General features: G+C 33.6%; 1 protein-coding gene and 1 long non-coding RNA gene across 2 annotated transcripts; both read right to left on the bottom strand.

Annotated features, from left to right (window-relative positions):
* Nucleotides 1-17,728: 17,728 nt before the first annotated feature.
* Nucleotides 17,729-19,400, bottom strand: LOC148788095 (uncharacterized). Its single transcript, XR_016065417.1, has 3 exons — nt 19,340-19,400; nt 18,760-18,826; nt 17,729-17,996 (listed from the first exon to the last, which is right to left on the bottom strand). It is a non-coding gene; the product is annotated as an uncharacterized LOC148788095 (long non-coding RNA).
* A 956-nt stretch (nt 19,401-20,356) lies between these two features.
* LOC148788094 (putative disease resistance protein At1g59780) lies at nt 20,357-23,079 on the bottom strand. The gene is made up of 3 exons (XM_088880347.1): nt 22,928-23,079; nt 22,077-22,525; nt 20,357-21,138 (listed from the first exon to the last, which is right to left on the bottom strand). Exons 1-3 carry the CDS (start codon nt 23,077-23,079, stop codon nt 20,357-20,359), a joined length of 1,383 nt encoding a protein of 460 aa, XP_088736473.1.
* Nucleotides 23,080-26,105: the final 3,026 nt, after the last annotated feature.

The following is a 26,105-nucleotide window of genomic DNA, read 5'->3' as shown; positions in this document are numbered from 1 at the left end:
TTCTCTTCTGCATGCTAATAGAGGAAGAACCCCCCCCCCCCCCCCTGGAAGTCGACTCTGGCCCAGTACATTTGGAGCTGGGGCCAAACCTTGTTGGCAAGTCAAAGTGGTCTGACCAGGCTGGATAGGATGATAGAAAGTATCTTCCAGATTTACTTATCGGTCAACACGTGGATCACCCAGAAGATGGACTTATTTGTTACAGTCCCACCAGTAGGTCATCTACAATAATAAAATTAAACAAAATGTCAATAAATTTCATTAAATAATTAGATTATTAGATAAAACAAAATTAATTTAAATTTTATTACCTTCATGCTCTCATATCACAAATGCTGGTACTCTTCCGGCACCTACCTCAGACATGGCGATGGGTGGGGAAAGTGTCCCCGTCACCACTGCATTGATGCACTTTTGAAATCGGCAGTCAGATCTAAAAGCACATGCTATATTAGACATTTTCAATATAAAATAATACTAAAAAAAAATTGATAATCAAATTTACCTTGCGCCGTCGTGGCTGATGTATTGGGCGCGCTGATGGTGGGTGGAATTGATAGTAGTGGTGGAGCAGCCGTCGGGGTGCCAGACTGGTGTATTGTCTCATTAGGTGCCGGTGCAGCTCTAGATGCTCCAGCATCATCTAGAGTCTGCGGGACGGGGGATGGGGGATGGTGTGGTCGTGTCAGGTGGTGTGGGTGGTCGAAGAACTGCTTCCCCAACTTGGGAAGCATCTGACAAAATTGGTAGAAGTGGCGGGCCACGACCATGACTACTTCCTCGACCACGTGATATAGGAGGCGTACCACTAAACATGATCTAAAAAACTATTGAGAAGTATTTGTCTAAATTTTACGATTATTCACATTAATATGTAAATAAAAAAGAATATACTAATTCTTACACATCGAAAAAATTATCATGAAGTCATGATTATTGTACTCATTAATTATTTAAAAATGTATAATTCTCTTGTGCACATATACAAATGGGCCAAGTATTGCTTTAAGTTTATTTAGCCTATCACATGAACTTTTTATCGTAGTATTTATTATATTTATCCATTTTAATCTATCAACATTTTCTTTTGCTGACAAATGAAAATGGATAAACATAACAAGTTCTACTGGCAAAATTCAATTGATGGGCTAAACAAGATTAAAGGCATGCGTGATCTGTTTGTACGCTGTTACCAAAGAAATATTCATTTTTAAATAATTATTAATTATTGGAAATAATGTTCTGAATTTGTTTTCTATTTCAAATGATTATGTAATTGTACCTTAATTTGAAATATTACCTTAATATTATTATGGTTGACATTATTTTGTAAATAATATTATTATTGGGATTATTGGTCTAATTTTGTGATTTGACTTTATTATGTAAAAATGTTATTTTTGGGAATATTTTATAATTTTGCGATAATTGACATTGTTATGAAAATAATATTATTACTGGGAATATTAGTCTACCTTCTGTGATTGTTGACATTATTATGTATAAATGTTATTATTATTAGGAATATTGGTGTAATTTTTGTGATTATTTACATTACTATTTGAAAAGATTATTATTGGAATTATTGATTTAATTTTTTCTATTATTTAAATAATGTTATTATTCGGATTTACTATTGGTCTAATTTTTGTGATTGTTTACATTATGATGTCAAAATTATTTTATTGGAAATATTAGTGCAATATTTTTTATTATTTACATTATTATTTAAATAACTTTACTATTGGGATTAAATATTTGTCCAATTTTTTATGGTTATTTACATTATGATGTAAAAAATTAGCCTATTTATAAAATAAATTGCACATGTATACAATAAATATGGCAAAAAATTTAAGCAATATAATATAATACACATAAGAATTGCATAAAGGGAAAAATAGGCCTCATTTGACTTGAATTTTCAAATTCGAAGGAGACTAGTAACTAATCTCTTTCTTTCATATGATTTGACCAATTGTAACTTCTTGATTTGAATATCTGAAATATTTAACACGAAAGAAAAAAGTAAAAAGACGAAAAATTCAAAAATTCTATTTATTGAAATTAGTCAGTGCATATCTTCATATAGAATATTACAGTAAATTGCACAAATAATTACACTATACAATTACTAAATTACACAATAATTGCATAAATTACACAACTATACAATTAGTTTTGAAAAATTACACAAAATTTCTATAATTGCAGAAATTACATAAAATAAATTTCTATAATTGCAGATATTCTTATACAACTAAATATTTCTATATTTGCGAAACTTACATAAAATAACTTTTTAACAGAATTTTTTTAAAAATAAAAATAAATTGACAGAGAATTTTTAAAAATCACCAAAAATTAAGAGAAAATTATAAAAATAACCAAAAATATACAAAAATTTGGAGAATTACATAAAATTACAATTTTTTTTTTAAGATTTTCAAAAATTTATAGAAAAATATTAGAATTACCAAAAATTATGAAATTTTTTATAATTTCATAAATGTATAAATTTTTTAAAAATTACAGCAAAATTAAGTAATTATTTTTAAATTGCCGAATGTTTTTTAAAATGTTTTATTTTACACCAAAAAATTAAGAAAATAAAAAATAAAGGATAAATTGTCCCAAACATGTTAATGATCAAAAAGTAGACTATAAATTAATTATGGTCATTGGAAACATATAATGCAACAAATTAAATTGATACATGTTCAAAAGATCAAATATATTTGTATATATAAGATTGCTAGTCTTACGTAGATGTAAGTAACATCTCACACTGTTCCATTGGATCGTCTAATCAGACCAATAAAATTTTTATCAAACCGTTGAATAGTATTAAATTAATAAAATACTACATTCTATGAAGTTTTTGACATTTTTGTTGGTACTAAGATATCGTATCCGATACACAATCAATGAGGTTGAAAAAATGATGAAACTGACCATCAGACAATTTGATTTTAGATCAGACCACTAGATATGTTCACATATGAAAAGTATTGTTATGAGTTTAAATTTGATATTAATCAGGGACCCGGATATTGAGACACTGTAATCGGGAGGTGAACGAGCAATCTATGGGCATATTTAGGGACAGTTTTTGGAACACATTTAGAAAAGTATTTTACTAATTTTAGTAAAAGATATTTTATACATTTACGAACGATTTTATTTAAATTTCATATTTTCACAACGGTCAAATATTAAATAATCATTCCTAGGTTTGATTTTTCCTCCAGTTTTCTTTTGGTGCGAAACTCAATTTGTTGGAACTTATTTTGGAACGGTCAAAATAAATTAACGGTTCCTATATTTTAATTTTTCCTCCTTTTTATTTAGTACATTGTAATATATTGAACGGTTTATTTTATTAATGTCGTTCAAAGTTGGAAAGGGCTTTCGATCGACTTCCTAATTTTTTGACATTTCCTAAATACGAAAAAAATGTGTTTTGTTTTTCCTGAAAAAAGAAATTATTGGTATGGACAAATAGTTTGCAAATTGTATTTCTAAATTAGCTGGTAAACTATTTTTATGAATTATTATCGGTATTTTGTTCATTTAAATAGAAAATGGTAAATGTCAATTATAATTATTGTCTTCTTCAGTCTTGTAATCCTCATGAAAGCTATCCTCATCAGACTCGTCATCAAATTTAAAGTTCCCCGGTCAGGTCAACATGTGTATGTACCATCGTACTGCCCGTACATTGCGAGCCCATCCGTGCACAAACCTAGTCTAACATTACGGAGCTCTACTGCAAAATGAGGATATGTCCGGTCAAAATACCTCGATGCATTTGAATCAGACGGATGGCACTTGGATCCCTCTTCCGTTTGATTGTTGGCATGCCATGTTATTTGCTCGGCAGTCGCTTCTAAATCATACAACCTTTGCAGGCTAAGGGTAACCAGCAGGTACCTAAGAATGTTATACAATGTCTTTTTGTGATTAGGATTTGCTCCGTGATTGACTTGTACCTAGCTTCTCCGCAAAACTTCCAATAATCCAAATCAATGTTGTCCTTCTTGTACAACATGCAGCCATTTTTACATACATCAATCTTCTCAATAGGTAAATCCAAGTTTCTTAACAATTTCTTCGTACTATAGTATTCTTGGGGCAGGGTGTGGTTGTGGGTCACTATATGATTAGCCCATTGGGATATTTGGTCTCATATATGTTGAGAAAATGGCCAACGACCTTGATATTCAACAACTCAGCAACAACCTCAATTGAGATTGGGTGCAACCATTCTACAACGGCTGCTCAACTGCATGCACTACATTGTGAAACTGATCTGCCAGCACAGACACATAATCGTACCACCTACCATAATATAAACTACACCCTATATTAGCAGGACACGACCTCATACCTTTATGAGGCACACCATCCCGGTTATACTTAGAAGACCAGACATCCGGCCTGGCGGCATCAAAAACCATTGTCTACGTCAAATCCATTTGCACCGCATCATCCAAAGGCGTACTGGTGCCCTCCATAACATTAAAAATGGGAGGTTGCTCCTCCTACAATTGGGCCGTGGTAATGGCCTCAAAATACTCTTGCACCCTTTCCATGAGAAGTCCAATTATAATACTTCAACGTAAAACCTTTCGTAAATAAGTATAACTTTACCTCATCCGTGGTTTTGAAAACTTCATTTACGCACTTCCAAAAAGGACACTTAATTTTCTCACCATCCATAATGCATGTTGAGACTTGGGTCATTCTATAAATGTACTAACACCATCCTCAACGGCGTAAGACCCGCCCTATTTGAAAGGATCTTCTCATACATCCATCTACTCAACTGTCTTAAGATTACGATAAGTCATACACAAACACAGAAACACACACACACATATATATATGTATATATTATTATAACATTAAATTTAAATGATAAAATTGCAACAAATATAATCAATTAACAAATAAAGGGTTAAAGTTGTTACCTGATCAAAATAACTTCAAATATCATTAAAAATTTGAGACAGGCTGACGATCAAGAGTAGAAAAATATTTGTGAGATAGTGAGAGATCAAAAAAATTCGAGAGAGATTGAGGAAATAGAGAGAAAATAAGAATCGAAGAAGATAGTGACATTAAATGGAAAGAGCACACAAATTTAGCTGTTAAAAATTAGCCGTTGATTTAGATTTTGAAACGGTCCTTTCGACGAGTTTAGGAACATTTTTTTACCGTTGAAATATAGCCATTGTATTTCATTTGGAAAAGTCTCAGTAATACTAAATAAATAATACAAAAAAACAGTTCCAATTTGCACCGAATTTTGGAACGATTGTTGAAACACATTACTTCTTAAATAAAACTAATAATTTGGAATCGTGTTCCGCATAATTGATTAAGGGTGTTCCAAAATCATTTCAAATTGTACCTTATTTTCGAATACATTTTCTAACTATCATCTTTTGGACATCCTTTGTCACACATATAGGAACGGTAAACTCAAGACCGTCCCTAATTCTAATATTATGTTCCAAATAGAGTTACAACCGTCTACCATTACTATTTTGTAATGGTGTTTGGATCAGATTTTGTAACTGTTTGTTCGGAACTCATGTTGGAATGGTATGCCTGTTCCAAAATTATAACAAAAAAAAATGTAGATCATTGACATCATCTTTCAATATCTATTCATTATGTGTTCCAAAGACCGTTTCAAGATGGAACGGGTTTAGGAACGATTGTCCTGACCATGCCAAATCCCACATTTTTTTATAGTGTGGTGAAGTACTCTAGCCAAATCCCATCAATAAAACTGGTTGGTGGAGCACAAGATCTAGGATCCGATCATAGCACAAGAAATGGGGTCAGCAAGTTTTTTAGTTTAACAAGCTAGCTTAAGGTACTATCACTATAAAAAAAGGCGAAATTTGAAGCGATTTTAGGATGGTATTTTTGGGTTTGGAACGGTTTGCAGGACATTGAACTTATTTGGGGTGATTTTTGAAACGGTTGGAAATTCATCCTTACAACTGGTGTTACAAAATTTTAGGAACGGTTTTGGCAAGACTATTTCTATTTGGGATGGGAACTGTAACACACTACAAAAACCATTCCTAATATTAAATTTGTCAAGAAAAATTTATTTTTTCAATTGGAACGGTTTAGGAATTGTCAGTCGTATTTAGGAACACATATATAAATCTGTTTTAATAATGGTATTAGCAATGGTGTTTTTGAGAACACGTACTTAAAATTGAAATAGCAATGGTATTAGGAACGATCACACACTATTTTCACTTATTAGAGATAATTTTAGCAATGGTATTTGAAACAGTCAATGCAGTTTAGGAACAGGGGTTTGGAACTATTTCAGTAATAAATATTTGGAACGGTCATTTATTTAGATTTATAATATTTCTTTACCATTACTAAAACCATTCCTAATTTTTTAATTCTATAATTTATTTATATTTTATAATTTATTCATATATTTAATATATTGCAATAAATAAATAAATTTATTTATTTTAATATATAATTAAATTAATTTAATAATTTTTTAATTAATTATATTTATGAATTTAATTAATTAACTAAAATTGATATAATGAAATTTAATAAATATTATGAAACATGAATAATTAAGAAAAAATATTATATTAATATGAAAAATTATCTAATTAAAAAAATGAAAAAAAATTAAAACCAAATCTAAGCCCTCCTTTTCAGCGACGTCAATATTGTCCTGGTTTGAAGCTGGGGGGTCTGTTGAAGGCAATTCTGGAACGTCTACTGCAAAACATGCAAAATTATTAGTACTTCTAACCAAGAATTATTTTTCCTAAAACAAAGAATATCAATAATCTACTTACCGCCACCTCAGTTGCTCTCAGCCCACTCCAGCCACCATCCTCCTTTTTTGTGTAGCACCTTTCAAATAACTCCATCTGCTTGGGCGGCTGATCGAGCTCTGCCTCTAATAAAAGAAAAAAACAGTTAACATCTTATTTATCAACATTGTCTTCCATTGACAAACGCAGATGGATAAACTTAAACAGTTCTACTGACAAAATTCACTTGATGGGCAAAAACTTAAAGGCATGTGTAATCTGTTTATATATGGTTACAAACAAACAATATATTTTTAAATAATTATTAATTGTTAATTGTATTTTAATTTGAAATATTACCTCAATATTGTTATTGTTTATATTATTTTCTAAATAATATTATTATTGGAATTATTGATCTAATTTTGTGATTATTGACATTATTATGTAAAAATATTATTATTAGGAATATTTTCTAATTTTGGATTGGTGACATTGGGAATATTAGCCTAATTTATGTTAATGTGATTATTATGTAAAAAATTATTAATGGAAATATTCGTCCAATTTTTGTGATTATTTACATTTATTATGTAAAAATGTTAGTAGGGGGAATTTGGTGAATTTTTTTTTATTAATTAGATTATTATGTAAGAAATTATTAAAATTCTCAATTTTTTTAATTATTTATATTTATTATATAGAAATGTAATATTGGTGAAATTTGTCAAATATTTTTTATAAGTTAAATATAAATTGCGTAAATTACACAATGAAATAAACATAAATTGCATAAATTACTCAAAAAATTATACATAAATTGCATAAATTACACAAATTGTGGAAATGACCAAAAATTAGAAAAAGATAACAAAAAAAAAATTAAAATTAACAAAAGTTTTCTGTCAATTTTTTAAAAATAAAAAAAAGTTAAAAAAAGTACCAAAAATTTATAGAAAATTTTTAAAAATTACCTAAAAAAATTAGAAAAATTACAAAAACATTATATAAAATTAGGAAAATTAAAAAAATACAAAAATATCAGAAAATTTTCAGGAAACCGTAATTAGTTTTTTCAAAAAAAATTTAGAAATTTTTTTCAAAAAACAGAACTTTTATATAGTTAAATGCCCGAATGTTTTTTTCGAAAAGTAGCCAAAATGTTTTAAAAAAATTGGTGTTTTATTTTATACGAAAGTGGAGGAAAAAAGGAAGAAAAGTGTGGTTAAAAGAAGAAGAAGAATGGTGGGGGGGTGGGGGTATCAAAGAAAAAGGTTGGGGGGTCCAAAAAAAGAAAAAGGAAACCCAACCATTTGATTCCAGTTACCTCTAGACGACGGCGGACGGCTGACGGTAGTGGAGCTAAGTACCAGGTGAGGGAGGCAGTCGGTCGAGGAGAGTGAGGGAGGGAGAGTGAAGGAGGAAGAGGGAGGGTGAAATAAAAAAATCTTCTAAGTTTTGTACGTATACCGATTTTTGAAGCGGGCTTTGCAACCGGCAATTTTTAAAAATCCATTCGTAAGACCTCTCTTTGCAAAAAAAAAAAAAAAACATTGTTTTTATTGACAAGCAATATTTGAAAAGTCGTTCCTATTGTTTAGCCATTCCAAATAACCATTCCCAAAAAAACAATGTCATTTGTTTCGAAATGACGTCATTTTGGTATAATATTAATACGACCACTCATGAGATGCAATATGAGAAAATTGCAATAAATGGAACTAAATTGAAAAAGGCCCTTACGGGACAAAAGGTGCAATTTTTTCCTTAAGAGTTACATTACTTTGTGTGCTGCCCAATTTAGTACAATAGAGACACTACTTGTAAACCAATCTTAAAGTACCTTTAGTTTACCATAAAAGATAAATATTAGTTATAGTTATTAAATAAACTAGGCAAAATCACACTATTGGGATATAAGTTTATCCAGAAACAGATAAGTTATATAAACAAGTTTTTGGAACAAAATTATTATTGCAAAAGCTTCACTATTTCAACTTTGACCCATTCAGTCTGATTAGATATTATCACAAATAATATAGGTAACCCCTAGGACCCAACATTTGGTTAAATCTAACTTCATAATATTTGCTATTGCTAGGACACAATAAGTGGTTAATATGCATTCTTTTACTTCTTTTTTCTTTCTTGGATACGAAAATCATATCATATGTTTGCCACGAAGAGGTATATAATACATATAAGTAATAATTCAACCCCCTCAGTGCTGTAGTGAGCATTTCTTGCCAATCGATGTGCAAGACTGTTCACTTGTTGATGAACATGCACAAAAGTGATGGAATGAAAAGCCACTGCTAATGGCTTGATACCTTCAGAAATTGGTCCTAGTGATAAGGAGACCAATTTATGATGGATAAGCAATCACCTTTAATAAGAACACTCCTGCAGTGTTTCCACTACTTCCTTTCATTCCAGATGGTCTGGTGTAGTAGGAAAAGAGAAATATTTCATCCACCTTGCTAAATAGATGTCCTTTGAGTTTCTTGGAATAACCCCTACACCCATAGATGATTGTTCATGAGAATTTGCACCATCAAAGTGAACTTTTACTGAATCAGTAGGTGGAGGATACCACTGATTTGTTTGAGCTTGATTCCATATTATACGAAGACTCTGGTAACAATTCATGAACTCGGGAAGATGGATTGCTGACTGATGTATTATCTCCACAGTGTGAGAACTTGATGACTCCATCAAACACTTGTTGCGGTGATTTAGATATTCCAATAGATAGTAACCAATGAATCAGCTTCTAAATGCCGAAGTGACATACAGGAAATTGATACTAGTCGGCACAGTTTAGATAAGGGGCTAAAATAATTCGATTAGGAATAAGTAATGGAGGTTTGACCATCAACACCTTGTGATGTTCACTATCGGTCATTTTTGATTTGTTGGTCTGCTTTTGAGATATCTCCATCTTTTGGTCTGGTTCACAGTGCTGGTCATGCGCATGCTTAGTGTCATTTTCGTCCATGTTTGGTTGCAACTCTTTTTCACTTGGAAGAACAAAAACAACAGCATTTTATTTGGGGTCAACAACAGACTGGGAATGTAATTTACCTTAGGGTTCCAATTTACTAATAGATGACGCCAGTTGACTGATTTGAGATTCCAAATTTTGAATGCTCGTCTGGGTCTGCTGTTGGAACTGTTGTTGGAAGTATTGTGTTTGTTGTTGGAATTACTGTGTTTTGGTCACTAGTGCTTTTATCATGTCTACGAGAGATGGACAGGTGTGGGATTAGGCGAAGGAGTTGGTGGCCAGTTTTGAGATTGCAAAATGTAGCTAAGACTGGGGTAAGTTGTCATTCCTAGATTATACATGTTGAAATGAGGATCATATCCTCTTTGTGGTGTTCCAAAAAGTCCTCCACCAACAACATTGGCATGCTCGATGGTTTCTTCTTGAAGCATAGGGCACAAATCGGTGGGATGTGCATTAGAATTACATAAACGAAAAGCCTTCATTCGTTGGAATTCTTCTTCGACAACTCTTTCAACAAGGGACAAAAGTTTATCAAAACGATCATAAATGGAAGATACATTTACCTCATTCACCGGAGGATTGCCGTATCTAGTCCCAAACTATTGAGTATTGGCCCACATGATTGTAATTGGGTTGTGTGTTATGGTTCACTCCAAGTGTCCAATATCTCTTGTGCTAACTATAGCTCGGAAGAAGTGGGTATCCTTTCAACTTATTTCTTGGTTTCCTTTCAAAATCTCCGTCCAGTCTTCTCAATCTTGAATTAGATCAAGTTCACATGTACGAGAAGATTATAGTATTAAACCAAGTAACCAAAAAAAAAAAATCAAGTAACAAGAAAAGAAATATTCTTAAAAACACCAGCCCCGGCAACAGTGCCAAAATTTGGTGAGTGTCGAGATCACAAAAAATAATTCCTACAAAACTTGTGAAAGTGGGAGTAAGGTCGATTCCACAGGGACTGGTATAAGTTGATTTCTTTAAAAAAAGAAAATAATGGGAGGAGATTTGACGATAAAAAAAAATAATTAAAAACTAAATAAGCTAGAAAATAATTGAAATTACCTGGCGAAGATAGGAGAGAGAGATTTTACGGTCAAGGCAACGATCATGCTTGATTCTTGCGAGTTGATCATTGATGCAAAAATACATCCTAAAACAAATTTAGACATCATGAATAGGTGATGAGGGAAATTTTAAGCATGATATAGGATGCATTGGGATAGATTGAATAATTGCCTTTAGGGGAATCTCCTTACGCGCTTGGGAGAGCATCTTCTTCTTCCAGCCTTGTACTCTTTGTCAAATCTTATCATTAATTCTAGCACATTAATATTTCTTTCTTCAAGAGTCCACCCACCGCCAGTTACCCCAAGTGTTGACTTTCGCTACGGCCAAGTGGTATTCATTGCATATGTTCCTACTAAACCCCGTGCTTGATTTTTTAAGATTAATAATCTACCCCGATGCTTGTGTGTATCGGTATAGTATGATACCATGGAAAGATGACAATGTGCCCTTGCAAAAAACAGAAGGGTATCTTCAACCAAGAATAGGTGAGATATTCGGGGTGCCACGGTTGCCATTCAAACACCCTGGATCAAACCTATTGATTTAGCCGCTTTTAACATTCCACTGAGAACTTCTCCACAAAATAAGAATAGGTAAAGCGATCGGGGGTCTCCTTATTCGATTCCCCTAGACAGCTTTACTAGTCCAAAATTCTCACCATTAAGAACAAAAGAATAACTAATAGTACAAAACAAGTTTCAAAAGAAGACGGACAAAAGAGTACTTAAACCTTAGTCTAATTAGATAGACTCCAAGAAGAGCCACTCAACCAGGTCCTAGACGTTGCTCATGTCAAGCTTCATTATTAAATAGCCTTTCTTTCCTCCTGTCTCAGATTTCAAGAAGTGATTAGCATCATAAGTAAGAAAAATATTAATAGATATTAATCGACCTGGAATAACCAATCTTCTTTGTCTCTTTGTTTCTAGATGATCTCATCTTCCATAAAACATCTCTCAATTTCATCTAAACATTTTTTCAGCATTTTCAATCAATGGTTAAGACTCTAGAAATTTAATCCTTTCTTCAAGCTCTTTAATCATCCATTTCAAGTGTCCAAATGAGCACTTGTTCTATCTATCCAGTTATATCCTACAGCTTTAGACTCGCTAAGTAGATGTTTAATGTTAAAACAGGTACAAACAACCTTCCCACTATCAGAAATGATCTTCAGACACTCGTCTACCTTCAACCACATTGCCCCAAAGCGCTACACCTTATAGCAGTTGTCGTGAAAATTGCTGATTTAGAGTCACACTTATAATTAAAGGAGCATGGTCAGACAATAGAATCGGGATCACGTCTACTTTTGCATTTGATCAGGTAGACCACCCTTAGTTTGCACATGTACAATCCAAACGAGATTTCAATTATGTAACCTAGCATGGTCGAAATAGTGATTTCAATTATTGTTGGACAATTTTGATTACGTATATTGGTCAATAAAGTCTTTTATGTAACATTAAATGGGAGATGTCTATTGGGTGAAATATAAAATTTATATTATCACATAATTGGATTATGCATAATCAAGAATGAAACTTACCGTTCTGGTTGGACAATATCTTCTAGCTGAGGATGAGAAAGAGTGATGGATTCAAAGAGCTTTAGAAATAGGCGATTTGGATCCATTAGCTTTCAAAATCTTTTCTGAGAATGAGAAAGACCACAAAAGCTATTTTGTAGGTCAAAATGAGCTTATCATTTGCACATTGGATTGGATCTGGTGTGATATTTGTAAGTCACCAAAACACAAAAATTCAGTATGGGGTTCACAAGTCTAATTTCGTTTGATGGGTTCAAAGAATTAGACTCAAAGTAGTGAACCAAACTGATCACCTTTTGATTGGATTTCAAAAGTATGTATTTAGTAGGATTTCTTGAATATTGAAAAATGAGAATATGATTCTCCACTCAATGAAATTCTTCCTGAAAGGGCCACAGTTGACCGGTCTTTGAAAAGAAAGAAATTAAAAGACATAACGCAGTAGAGAGAAAGATGCATATATCATCATTCCTCTTTAGCTTTTCTTGATTCTTTTTATTTTCAATAAGGAACAATTAAGCTTTACTGATTCATGTTTCTAATAAAATTGATAATGCAGTGAAAATATAGACATTCTACTGTTTTCTTCTTTTACTGAAGATGTTAAAAGAACGGCAAATACAAATTAATTTTTTTATATTTTGATGTTCGATCATTGAGATTTTGAATAAATTAATTTATTGAATTTTTAACTAATAATTGAATTTGTTCAACTATTTTAAAAAATTCTCGACTTCTAATTTAAGAAAAAGGCTCAGGACTAAATTCGTCAAAAAGGAATAAATGTGGAAATAAAGTAAGTTACAGGACCAAAAGTGTAATTTTACCTACATTTTATATTATTATATATTAAATTGATTAAGCATACTGGCCATGATGTGGAAAGCCTTAATTTTGTCAATAAAAGACTAATTTGTTCCTGGAAGATAAAAAAATTACAATTTTACCTGAAGGATCTACGCATTTTTTATCAAGTCAGGGCATTACCCCTGGGTTGGATCTGGCGACCCGACCCTGGCAACCCGAGACACGTGGAAGAAGGCTATTGGACCAACAAGACCCCCTGTCTTACGCTATAAATACTCCACAGTTAGTGCATTTATGGTATGCTCACTTTACCATTCTTTACTTTTTGGTCGCTTCGGCTCATCAGCTCGCCAACGACCTGCTTTCACCACCTAAAAAACATACTAACTTAAGCATCGGAGGGTCTTAGTTGGGGGCCACTCCAGCAAGCCTAACAATTTGCTTCACTTTTCTCAGGGCCCAATCACTAGTGTGGAAAAGGTAGCAACCTCGAACCGCTTGGAGGACAGTTCACCCAACCAAGGAGGTCACATAGATTTTAACCCAGATCATTTGACGTCGGCTGTGGGAATCTTGAGAAGAGGTCCTTTAATTCGGTTTGATTGGGTTTCAAGGTGGTTGAAAGATTTAGGTATCCAGCAAAGATAATTCACCATGTCGGAGTCATCAAGGGACGAGCAAGAAGAATGAATCCTTCCACGACGAGAGGGAAGAAGATTGCATCTAACAAATGAAGAATGGCAGATGATAGAAATAGCAAGCAGGAATGTGATGGTGGAAAACGAAAGGAAAATGGTTACACAGGCTGAATCAGAGAGGAGGAGGTTGATCAAAAAGCAGAGAAAGGTGATTGCAAATGACCACATGGAAGGAACCAATCGCACGAGGAGGAATATGCGACAAACACTGGAAACCAGCCTAGCAAGAAAGAGTTTAGACATAACATTTAGCAATATCAGGATGAGGGAACCAGGGATCTCCAGAGCTGAAGTGGAAAGTTTAGGGAAGTAGATAGAAAAACTAAAGCAACAGATAGACGACTTGAAGAAACGAGGTGACCTAGTGAAGCAAAATAGGGACTCGCGTTTTGCCAATAAGATTCTGACCAAAATTGTCGGTCCAAATTTTTGAGTACCCGATCTACCCAAATATGATAGGTCGAAGGATCCGCAGGAACACATTTCTGCCTTCGAACTAGTAATGAACTTGTGCGGAGAAACGGATTCTATTAACGTAAAATTATTTGCGACAACTTTGACAGGAAAAGCGCAAGAGTGGTTTACTAGCTTGCGAGTGGTATAATCGAATCATATGGACAACTGACGCAGAAGTTTGCATTTCACTTTACTAGCGAAAGGAGATCGAAGAGGTCGGCGACCTATCTTTTCACGATCCAAAAAAGGAGCGATGAATCCCTAAAAAGTTTCATAGGGAGATTTAACAACGAGACCCTAGAGGTACAGGATTTGCGGATTGATATGATGAAGAGCATATTGATACATGGGTTGAAGAAGGGATTGTTTGCGTCAGCATTAGCTAGAGATCCTCCTGGAGACGTAGAACAATTGATGTACTTAGATCGAAAGTATATCGACGAGAAAATTAATGGAAACAAGGACAGAGAACGGGATAGAGGTCGAGATCGAGATAGGCAAATATGAAGAGGAAGAGATCGAACATCCCCTAGTAGATCAAGGAGCAGTGAGGAGTTCGAGCTCGAGGGAACGAAGGAAAAACACGATGCAACAGTAGAGTTATTTGGTGAAGAAGACAACAACTTGAAAATATCGATATGTTTGTATGTTCGTTAACTTTTTACCGTGGATATTTAACTTTTGCAGGAGCAGTCTTTTTACTAGTGATAGAAGTAAATGATTATGCATATTACTGTAATATTTTGAGAAATTGGTTACATTCTATGTAAAAATGCTCGCATGAAATAAAAGCACTTTCGGGATAACTAGCATTGCAACGAATTATTACTGACCTGAGAAAGGCTCGGCCTTGGTCAAAAGAAGACTACGACCTGAGAAAGGTACAATTGAGTCTCAAAAAGGCTACAACCTTAAAAAGGTACAAATTGGATTTGAAAAAGACTACAACCTGAAAAAGGTACAAATTGATTCTAAAAAAGACTACGGCCTGAAAAAGGTAGAAACTGAGTCTCAAAAAGACTGCGACCTGTAAAAGGTTTGGATTTGTTTGAAAAAGATTGCAACCTAAAAAAGGTTAAAATTTGTGTAAAAACGACTGCGACCTGAGATATCCTAACAAAGGTGAAGATCATGTCCGAAAAAGATTAGGCGATTACGCGACCTGGAAAAGGTAGTATCGCGCGAACTGAAAACCTTGCAATCTGAAAGGGTATCTGAAAAAGATCTATCTGAAAAAGATAGACTTGAACATAACCAATCATTTCGACTTATGGTCGATTATATTCAAGGGAACTTTATTGATTTTGTTTGCTCAATGGAATTCTTCAAAGTTTGCAGGTATGAAAGGGGATTTCATATAAATAAAACAGTCATCATTGATCTAAGAAATGATTGACGAGTTCTGGGAACATAGAGGATATCGCTAGTATAGAAACAAGATGGAAGACGATCTAAATAAAAGTCAAATAATTACAAGTTTTAAAAACCCTAAAACCTATTAATTTGCCTTGCCTTCTTCCATCTTCTCGATCTCATCCACCAAGACCTCCTGCAAGAAACATGTGTCTTTAGCGAACTAAAACTGATAATTTTTATGGCCACAAATTTGGCTGACAGATATCAAGTTGACAGAGAATTGAGGAATACCGAATACATTCTCCAAAGTAATATCATCATTCAATTTAACTCTGCCTACATATTGAACTGAATTCTTTGAACCATCAGGCAGGTGGATGAAGTGAGGATTAGTGGGTTTGACAAATGAGTGGAATAATACAATGCTTTCACATACATGATTGATGGCTCTACTGTGAATTATCTAGCAATCCAAATCAATACAAGTAAGTTTAGCGGCATTACCTGCAAACTCCTCGTCGAATTGTGCAAAGCCTTTGCATAGCTGGTAATGGGATTTGAGGGAGTGTTTTCCTTCTGCAGCAGCTTAATCAATTCATTTCCCATAGAGGTGCCCTGCATACGTTCACTTTTGACATCGACATTGGCAGCAAAAGCTCTCGCCTTCTTCCTTCGCTCATTCAGAGATTTATACCAGTCACGTATGCCATGCAATTGAAAATATGTATCTTTTCCATGTCCTAGTCTTCGACAATGTTTGCATAGGAAATTCCCTTTATCTGCAATGAACTTCTTTTTCTGCACATACTTATCATCATCTCTCTTAGTTCCTTTCATAGTCAGTTGATAGGTCACATTGCTTGTACTTATCTTTGTAGATGTTTGTATTGCTCTTTGTTGTTCAACTGTGTAAAGCATAGAGAAAGCCTTTTCCACACTGGGCAGTCGATCAAGCATAAGTATCTGACTTCCTTCATTGTTAAAGGTTTCATAAACACCCATAAGAAATTGCATTAGTTGAGTCAATGAAGTGAGTTCATCAATTTGTTTGTTAATACCACTAGTACAATCTCCACACTTACACTTCGGCGCAGGTGCCAAACAATTGAGCTCATTCCAGAGCTTTGTCACGTTTGTTAGATATGCTGTAAGACTTAAATCTTGTTGTACCATTGAAGACAGTTCCCTCTGTAACTGGTAAATTAACGGCCCGTTACTCCACCCATACCTTGCCTTTATCACGAGCCACAGTCCTCACGAAGTATTAAAATGAATGAATGATTCCACCATGTCCTTGGACATGGAATTCCAGGTCCATGATGTCACTATCAGATTAACGCGCCTCTATTGCTCAAAATTGATTGATCTAAGAGCTGGTGTTGGAAAGATTCGTTTCAAACGAGACGTATATTGCTCGTTTTCATACCAGAAAGTTTGTGCCATCCAAAGGAGAAGATGTCAATGTTAGTTGTGAATGCCCAGAAGGATGAACAAACAACATATGCTTCTCATATTGAGACGCAGTTTCACCAGGTCTCTTTCCCATCATCGATGAAGCTACTTCGTCGTCCATGAAGAGAGAGGTATGCATTGTAGTGTGTATATACAGAGACCTTAACGAAAAAGGATCTGATACCATGTTAAAACTTGCAGAAGACAACAAGCTCACAGAATCCATTATCAAAGATAAATTGCAAACAAAATACCTTGTTTCTCATTCATGGAAAAATGAAAAAAATGACCAGGAGGAGTTCGAATCCAGGTTAAATACAAAGAAGAGCAATTGCCTGAAACTACTGTAACAAACTAACTAACCCTCTATATTATATGGACCAATCAGGAGCCGAATGAATTATTCACATTTTGAAAGAATGGTTAGATGCCATGAAGGCTGAAATGTAGCACCCCCTTCGCTACAAGGCTATATCTACGCTAAACATTATACTTATAGTAATCCCTGTGTTTACAAATATAAATGCACAAAATAATTTAATTCATATGTATACGTAACCCCAACGTCATAACAAGCGTAATCAACCTACAATATCATATATGCGCATCAAACACCACAAGTAGTCCATCATAAGTAATCTCTACGCTTAAGTTCTCTCTATACAACAAAATGTGATTTGTACTCTAACTGACAAAGAGGAGAAAACAGCATACTGGCCCGACCTACCTGAGTATAATGCGTAGTCCTAGTCTTCAACAGTCAGACGCCTCAAAGTCAACTCCTGAAAGAAAATGTCAGCAGAGGGATGAGCCTGCCACTCAGTAAGTAAATAACCAGCCTTATCTATATATGCATGTCAAACACAACTCAAACAAGATAAACAAGCAACACGCATGGAATACAATCAATTTAATTCCGACATAATCAGCTTTATTATACCACATGACTATCTCATAATATGACAACCACCCAAACTCCATTTTTCCTAGTTTGCTTACCGGAAGGTGATATTGTGTTTTTCCCACTAACTCAATCTCACCGTTATATAAATATAAGTGACCCCCTTGACAGCCAGCTCATCAATCTCATTTCGCGCATAGTATTTTCATTTCGCACATAGCTCTTTCATATCGAACATAGTTCTTTCATTTCACACATAGCTCTTTCATATCGCACATAGCTCTTTCATATCATATTTTCGCATTATAGGCTTTTCAACACATCAAGGGGTATTCACACCACAATTATATTCAATTTTCACCACTCCCTCATTTCCACATATCACCATTCTTGTAAGCAACTAGTAACGTAAAACAATATATTAACATATATTCTCATTTTCAGACATCCACAACACATCAAACAACAAACATAATATTTCCACGTATTTTCTCATTCCACGTACACAATACCGTCAATCAAATCAAATCATCCATCACTCATATACTTCAGATAAATTAATATCAGCACGAACTACAAATTCATATAACAGTAAAACCACAAATACAGAAAGCATATATAGATAATACTAATTATTTACTTACCTCAATCTCACAACGTTTCTTTCTACTCAATCGCGAATTGTCAGTCCTTTCACCTCACCTCCGTATCCTATAATGAGTTATACCACATACAATTAATATATCGAGAATATCGTAATTTCTTTTAAATATAATATTAAATATTATTCGTACAATTTCTAATAATTCTTTAATATTTCATTTCTACCAAAATACAAATCTTCATTTTTTCTCTTTATTAACATATCGTTTATTAAATATAATTTTCGAAATGTTTCTATGAATTTTCTATCAATTTCTCGCTATTATAATCTTTAATTGAACAATAATACATAGAATTGTGTATTTGATTAATAATTCCGATGAAATTGTATAAATTAGCTATAGTAATATTCAAATCTAACGAATTTAATAATCTAATTAACCAACGAAATCATTTTTATATTCGATTCTATATTTAATTAGATACTATTTTAAATAGTCAAACCCGTAAAATATTCCGGTTAAATAGTACATCGCTTAGTATAAACAACATTTAATAAACGGACTAATTAAACAACATCATTATATAAATTATTATAATTTTTAAAATATAAATTCTTACCTCTGTTTTTTTTCCTTTTCGCCGAGAGAATTTCAAATTTCCAATTGTTTGTGTGTGAATTGTGTATGGCTATGTGCGTGCAATAAAGAGAGGAGAGAGAGAGTTGAGGCGGTGGCCACTCATTCTCTCTCTCTCTTCACTTTATATATATATATTATATTATTATATACATAATATTATTATTATATATAATATTTTTTTTATTAAACTTTTCTCAAAATACCCATTACGTCCTTCCTAATTTCTTAATTAATATTATTTGCTCTCAAATATTATAACGAGCTCCAATTTATACCGTTCAAGTTCTATTATATTCCAATTATGGCCCATAATTTATTTACCAATTAACTAAGTTTCATAAAAATTTACCAATTAATCTCTCAATTATGTATAATCTTTGGGGCGTCACATGAAATTACTGCTTTTGGGATAACCATACCTAGGTTCTCACTCCTTTACCAGTTGGGAAGAAACACATTGGATGACTGTGGGTATTTAAGACAAAGTTGTGTGTGGATGATTCTGTGGAGTGTTATAAAGCTCGTCTAGTAGAAAAGGGATTTACTCAGATTGCAAGGGTGGATTACATTGACAACTTCTCCTCTATTGCCAAACTTATTCAAGTGCATGTGTTCTTCTCACTAGCTGCTTCCCATAGCTGGCCCTTATAGCAAATGGACGTCAACAACGCCTTCCTGCACGGTTGTTTGGATGAATATATGTACATGGAGCTGCCTGTGGGTTATTCTACCAAGCTTGGCCTCGTATGCAAACTCCGTCAATCCCTTTATGGGTAGAAGCAAGCCTCTCGTCAATGAAATGTAGAGCTCACCCTCAAGCTCACTGAGTTTGGATTTACGCAATCTGCTTATGACCATTACTTCTTCACCAAAATGACTAATACTGACCTCCTAGCGCTTCTCATCTATATTGATGATATAGTGGTTACAGCATCATCTTTGGATCTTATTCAATTTGTTAGATATAATTTGTTAGATATATAGTGGTTATAGCCGTCTAAATGAGTAACTCTTCTCGCATAGATATAATTCTCAGTTCTTGGAGAGTATTAATGAATTCCAATTCATTTGGAATCATCTTCAATTTACTACATTCTGCATTAAGTAGACTGGAGAGGTTGAGCATTGCTCCTTTCTGCACTCTCCACCCCATTAAATTCAACAACCTTTGCAAAATAAGTTCCCTGAGTTCAGGAAATCCAGTTGCCCGACAAACTATCTCTCTGCCCACATATGGATTGCTCCACAAGCCAAGAACTCTTAACATGGGAAGCTTTTCTAGTATTTCCATTGGGTCTTCCTCAATCCTTGTACCCACAAGCTGCAATTCTATCACATTTTCATATAGTTGAACTTCATAAGCTGGTAATTTGCTCACTCGACAATGTGTGATTCTCAAGTAATGTAGTGAGTGACACATCACCAACCTCCTGAAAAGAGTTGAGCCATCTTCCCGATTCGTATTGACATCCATGTCCATCTTGGGCAATTTAAGAAGATGAGTGATATCATCAACCACATCACCAACCCAGATATCATCAACCATCTCCAATTCATTCAAGCCTTCAAATTTCAATTTTTCGCCTCCAACCCTCTCATGCTCATCTTTCATAAATAGATGCCTCAAGCGCTTCATTTTGTATATGCAATTAGGTAATCTCATTGTATTTTTCACATTCAATGTCTGCAAACAAGGTAGCTTACATATAGATGGTGGCAATTCTTTCACAATACTATTTTCGAGACTCAATAGCTTCAACAGCTTCCATTTTGCGATTCCTTTGGGCAATTTTCAATTCTCAAATTTGTAATCTTTGAATACAAAAGATCTTATGTTCTTATTTTCCCCTATCCTTTAACTAAGATCGTTATCCACTCCCACCCATAGATAGCCAATCTATTTGTTTTACAAATTGAAGACTCTTCTCCTCCCATGTTTTTATCTATAACCTCCAGAAATCCTTCTTTTTTTCCTTTTGACAAACACAAATCTCGTATCATATCATGAAGCCGGCATGACTTAACTCTATTATATAGCGGCAACTTGTCTGTTTCCACTTCAAATCTCGTATCATATCAAGATTTCTACACACATTTTTCCATTCTATTGATGCCTTTTCATGATGAAGAGTTCCTCCAATAACTGAAATGGGTAATGGTAAATAACCACATTTTTTTACTATTTTCCTTCCATATTCTTCCAACAACTTTATTTCAGTTGTAGGTATCTCTGAATACATAATCAATGAATGTCAGTTAATTCAAAATATTATAAAATTTGAATTTCATATAAATATGTATAGTAATTAAAACAAATCAAAACAAGACAATTTCGCCCTATACTTTCAACAAATAAAAAATAGAAATAAAATCTGAAAGCATAACTTTATATTGTTGAATCCATTTCTTTGTATGACTTTCTAAATGTTTGATTCTTTTTACGTTTTAAACAAATTTTGTATCAAGAAATAAATTTTAAATTGCTATTCAATAGCATTTTATACATATAGATCAACTTGAAATTTACATAAGAAAATTCAAACAATCTTGTCATCATGAAAACTATAAAAAAAATTAGACTTAACAAAATAATCTTTTTTGCTAAATATATACTATTAATGATATCTTTAGTATCATTACTCTTTTTTCTATTGTCACTAACTAGAGAAAGAAGATTCAAAATCAATAAAATAAAACAAGAAATTTTACAAACTAACCTTGTGAATAGTTGTTTGGGAATGCTATCTTTTGAAGGAGCTCCCATCCTTCATCTTCATCCAAACACTTGAGATTGAGGACGTATCCTCTGGAAGCAATGTTTTGATTTCTGGTTGTGAGAAAAACTTTGCTATCTGCCTCTGCAATGGGAAAGGCACGCCTTAAGCAATTCCAGTGATCAACTTCCCAAACGTCGTCCAAAACTAGGAGACATTTTCTGTCTCTTTGTACTTGGTACAACTTTCTGACCAATGTATCTTCGTCTTGCTCTTCACTTTCATTCCGAAGAAGTTGCTTTAATAGTCGTTGGAAAGTAGTTTTGGGTTGAAATTGCTGACTTACACAAACCCAAGCACGATATTTGAAGCACCGCTCCACGGCCTCCCCATTGTAAATTTTAGTAGCAAGAGTGTCTTTCCCAATCCTCCCATGCCACATATGGAAATCACTCCATTTGATTTGTCATCAGTTGTCAGAACTGATTCTAACTGTTTAATATCCTCCTTCATTCCTACAAAATATTTTTCAACCTCATGCCCATACGTTCTTCTTGACCTATCGGTATCATCTACCAATCTTGATGAGTTGTCTCCTACACTCGTAGACTCCGACTACTTGGTGAGGTCGAACATATGAGACTTGATATCTTTAATGTCTTCTCTGATTTGGTGCATTCTTGACCACTCGCTCAATACAAGTGAATCTTTTGAGAACCATTTTAAGGCCTTTTCCTTTTCTTCTGGACACCACTTCAATGACATATCTTTCTAGCACATTCTCAGCTTGAATGGACAAATCGCGAAGTTCAGCGATCCAATTCTTCACTGTCTGTGAATTGTACCGATCTTACCTCCTATCAGCATCCTTCAAGAAACAGTGCATGATGTTGAGCTGCCTACGGACTTCCTCAACCTCACCGCCCACACTCGATAGAAACTTTGCTTCCTCAATCAATAAGTCCCGAAGTGTTTCAAGTGCAATTGTTGCAACAGAATCAACCATTTTACTTTGTATTTAGGTGATTTTCTGGAGAAATGTGTTGGATCAGTAGCGGCTAATTGCAAAGTGGATGGATGTTATTGATCTTTTTAATTCACCAACTGCCTTCATTTTATATATGCGCATACCAACTTCTATTCCTACTTGACACAAATTCTACGCATGCTACAAATTCTTTTCTCCTCTTATCTTTTCTTGTAAATTGGATGTTTTAGATTCTTTCTCCCATATTTCACACTTTCTTGATTCTCACTTTTAATTTAAGTTAAAGCAAAAGAATCGGCTACTCATAACACAAGTTCAAGAAATCCCTTTCAGATTTAATTTAAATTCTACTCATAGGTACAAATTCTTTTCTCCTCTTTCACACAATTTTATTGATGGGTATTGACTCAATCCAAATATAATTTATATTTTTTAATGGGTTTGGATTTGGACCTAGGTTTAGTAATATTTATTGGATTTGAGTATGAGTCTGAGTAGGGTCTCACCCTATCCACTGACACCCCTATACTATCAATGTATCCATATCAAATTAGTGATTGGTTAACTATAATACTAATTTTAATTAATTATATATATTTGATATTAATTATTGATGATTGCATAATATAATTATAATTAATTTATTAAAAAAATTATGATCGGGTTTTAATAATGATCAATACCATGATCCGCATTGATCCTTCAATCTATATTATATAAGTAACTCAAATGCTTTCTTGCCTCCCCCCCCCCCCCCAAAGAATAAGATGTGGATGCCAAAATGCACTTAAATGTGAAGCACATGGACTACAATCAGTCTATGGAAAAAGTATCAGATATTTCAATTACTATGCATTTTTTATTCATTTAAAAGAATGTTAAATAAATCTATGAATTCACATCCATCTTAAACATAAAAATTAGAAAAATTAATAACATAAGACGTACATGGCTCACCCAATTTGAGCTACATCCAACAAATAGAACGTTTACGACATCGAAAAATGATGATGAGGAGTGTGCAAAATGACTTTCAGAAGTAATACAACTCTAGTCTAAAAAATATAAGTCTTGGACTATTAGATGATACTGAAATAGAGCATGATAACTTAAAGTACCTTATTAATAAGAAAATTTAAACTATATGATAATTTACATATAAAATCTGCGATACATGAATAGTTGTGATTGTTTGAAATCCAACATTCTTGTCCTATGCTACACATATTTAGAAGAGTACATAGCGTCCTTTGTGAGTACATCACAGGCAAAAGTCCATTTGATGGTTTGCTTGGCTTCTCTCAGGTGAAAATCTCTATGCTTTCCATAACTCAACTTTGTCAAATCAAATAACTCTTTTACGGTATGTTTTTGAACTGTGGATCCTGATCCGGCTTTATGTAACTCATGAATCTGCATCGTCGACTTTGTCTTAGTGCGAGAAACTTGTGTGATTGTGAATGTGGCACTGCAAAAAAAAAAAAAAACTCAATTTGGAATGGATATTTTGCAACGGGTATGTGAAAAATCCTTCAGACTTCTGTGTTCTTACCTGCTCTCACCTACTCTCTCCTGCTTCTAGCTAGCACCTCTGTATTGGTGGAATGGGGACTCCTTAAAGTTGCCGACTGCAAAAGCATTTGCCAAGGATTTTTTATTAATCAAGAACGATAGATAATTCATCCATATATATCCTCAACTTAGGAATAGTGAGAAAAATCATTGTTATCATATACCTCTAGTACTCTTCCAAATAGACAAACTCCCACACGTTGTAGCATTTAGTCTAATAAACAAACTAGATAAAAGCAAACCAACAACATAAATGTCTATTTGGTTGATCACTGTATTAACTTTCTTCACTCTTGATCAAGTCATCACGAATGCATAGCCACCTCCGTCCTGATGCATCATGGCATCTATAGAATCTCCGTCCTCCATTTCCATCTATGTATAAAGTCAAAAGTAGCAATACAAATAAAAAAGTTTCATAGTTATTACATGTTTACGTTAGCAAAAGCAAGCGATATGAAAGACTTATGTGCACGTGACTTTTCCGTCCGAAAATCAGCCACGCATCATAAGCACAAAAACATTACTATGCATTAGAACTTCAAAACGAAACTATACTTGCGAATGATAATACATCAACGCAAACTAATGCAAATGCAAGAGAATAATTACATTTTCGTTATCATAATGTTATTTTTCGGCAAATTTCATCATTGTTTTCTTTGATCTTACAATGGTAGGAACAAAAATTTTACTTATATAGTAAAAAAGGGGTTAAATGCAGTTTACCCCATGTGATATGTGAAATGAACAAATATTTTTTAGGAAAAAAAATTGCAAACTACCCCACTATTTAGATGGGTGGGGGTGGGGGGTAATTGGTTTCATTTTTCAAGACACATGGGGTAATTTGCTATTTTATTCACAACAGTTTTTTTTTTTCAATTTCTCATATCACGGAGGTAAATTGCATATTTTCTATTTGTGCAGCAATTTGTGCATATCATTACAGAATCACATTTAACATTAAATTCTAGCATCAAAGATGGAAATTAAGATGTTACGCGAAAGTATCAGTAGACGTTACCTAGGGGAGTTTTTGAAGCTTCGACGCGTTGGCCATTGTACACAAATGCTATTGCGTCGTAGTTTAATTTCTTCTGCTTACAATAAGATGTAGATAAGTGTTGTAGTCTCTTGTCGAGCGGAAACCGGTAGTAGACCTCGTCCCCGTCCTGCAATGACATAAAAATTAAGTAGTTCAAAGATAACTTGCATCAAGAATTAATTAACTACATTTGTATTACTGTGAGATATTCTAAATATGTATATCTATTATTATTAATTATTGATCTGAACTTCAAATATATAATTCATGGGTGAATAGCAATTTGCACCCTGTGATATTATAAATGAGTAAATTAGTCTTTTATAGGAAAAAAAAAATAGAGAGGTACATTGGTGTATTTTAGATTTTATAAGTAGGTAAATCTAGGTCCTTCTCTAGCGATTCTTGTAAGTTTTGTGCATGC

Source organism: Sesamum indicum, linkage group LG5 (genome assembly GCF_026168435.1).
Source record: "Sesamum indicum cultivar Baizhima isolate 11 linkage group LG5, ASM2616843v1, whole genome shotgun sequence".
NCBI lineage: Eukaryota > Viridiplantae > Streptophyta > Magnoliopsida > Lamiales > Pedaliaceae > Sesamum > Sesamum indicum.
The sequence above is the reverse complement of the archived record's forward strand: the minus strand, read 5'-3'. Positions and strand labels throughout refer to the sequence as shown.

Excerpts from the sequence above, each read along its gene's own strand:
- LOC148788094 (XM_088880347.1), bottom strand. The coding sequence starts at position 23,079 with ATGGTTGATTCTGTTGCAACAATTGCACTTGAAACACTTCGGGACTTA. Across the intron at positions 22,526-22,927 it reads TTGAAGGATGCTGATAGGAG|TGATTTCCATATGTGGCATG; the intron begins GTAAGATCGGTA and ends AATCAAATGGAG. Across the intron at positions 21,139-22,076 it reads CCCAAACAACTATTCACAAG|GAATCGCAAAATGGAAGCTG; the intron begins GTTAGTTTGTAA and ends AATTGCCCAAAG.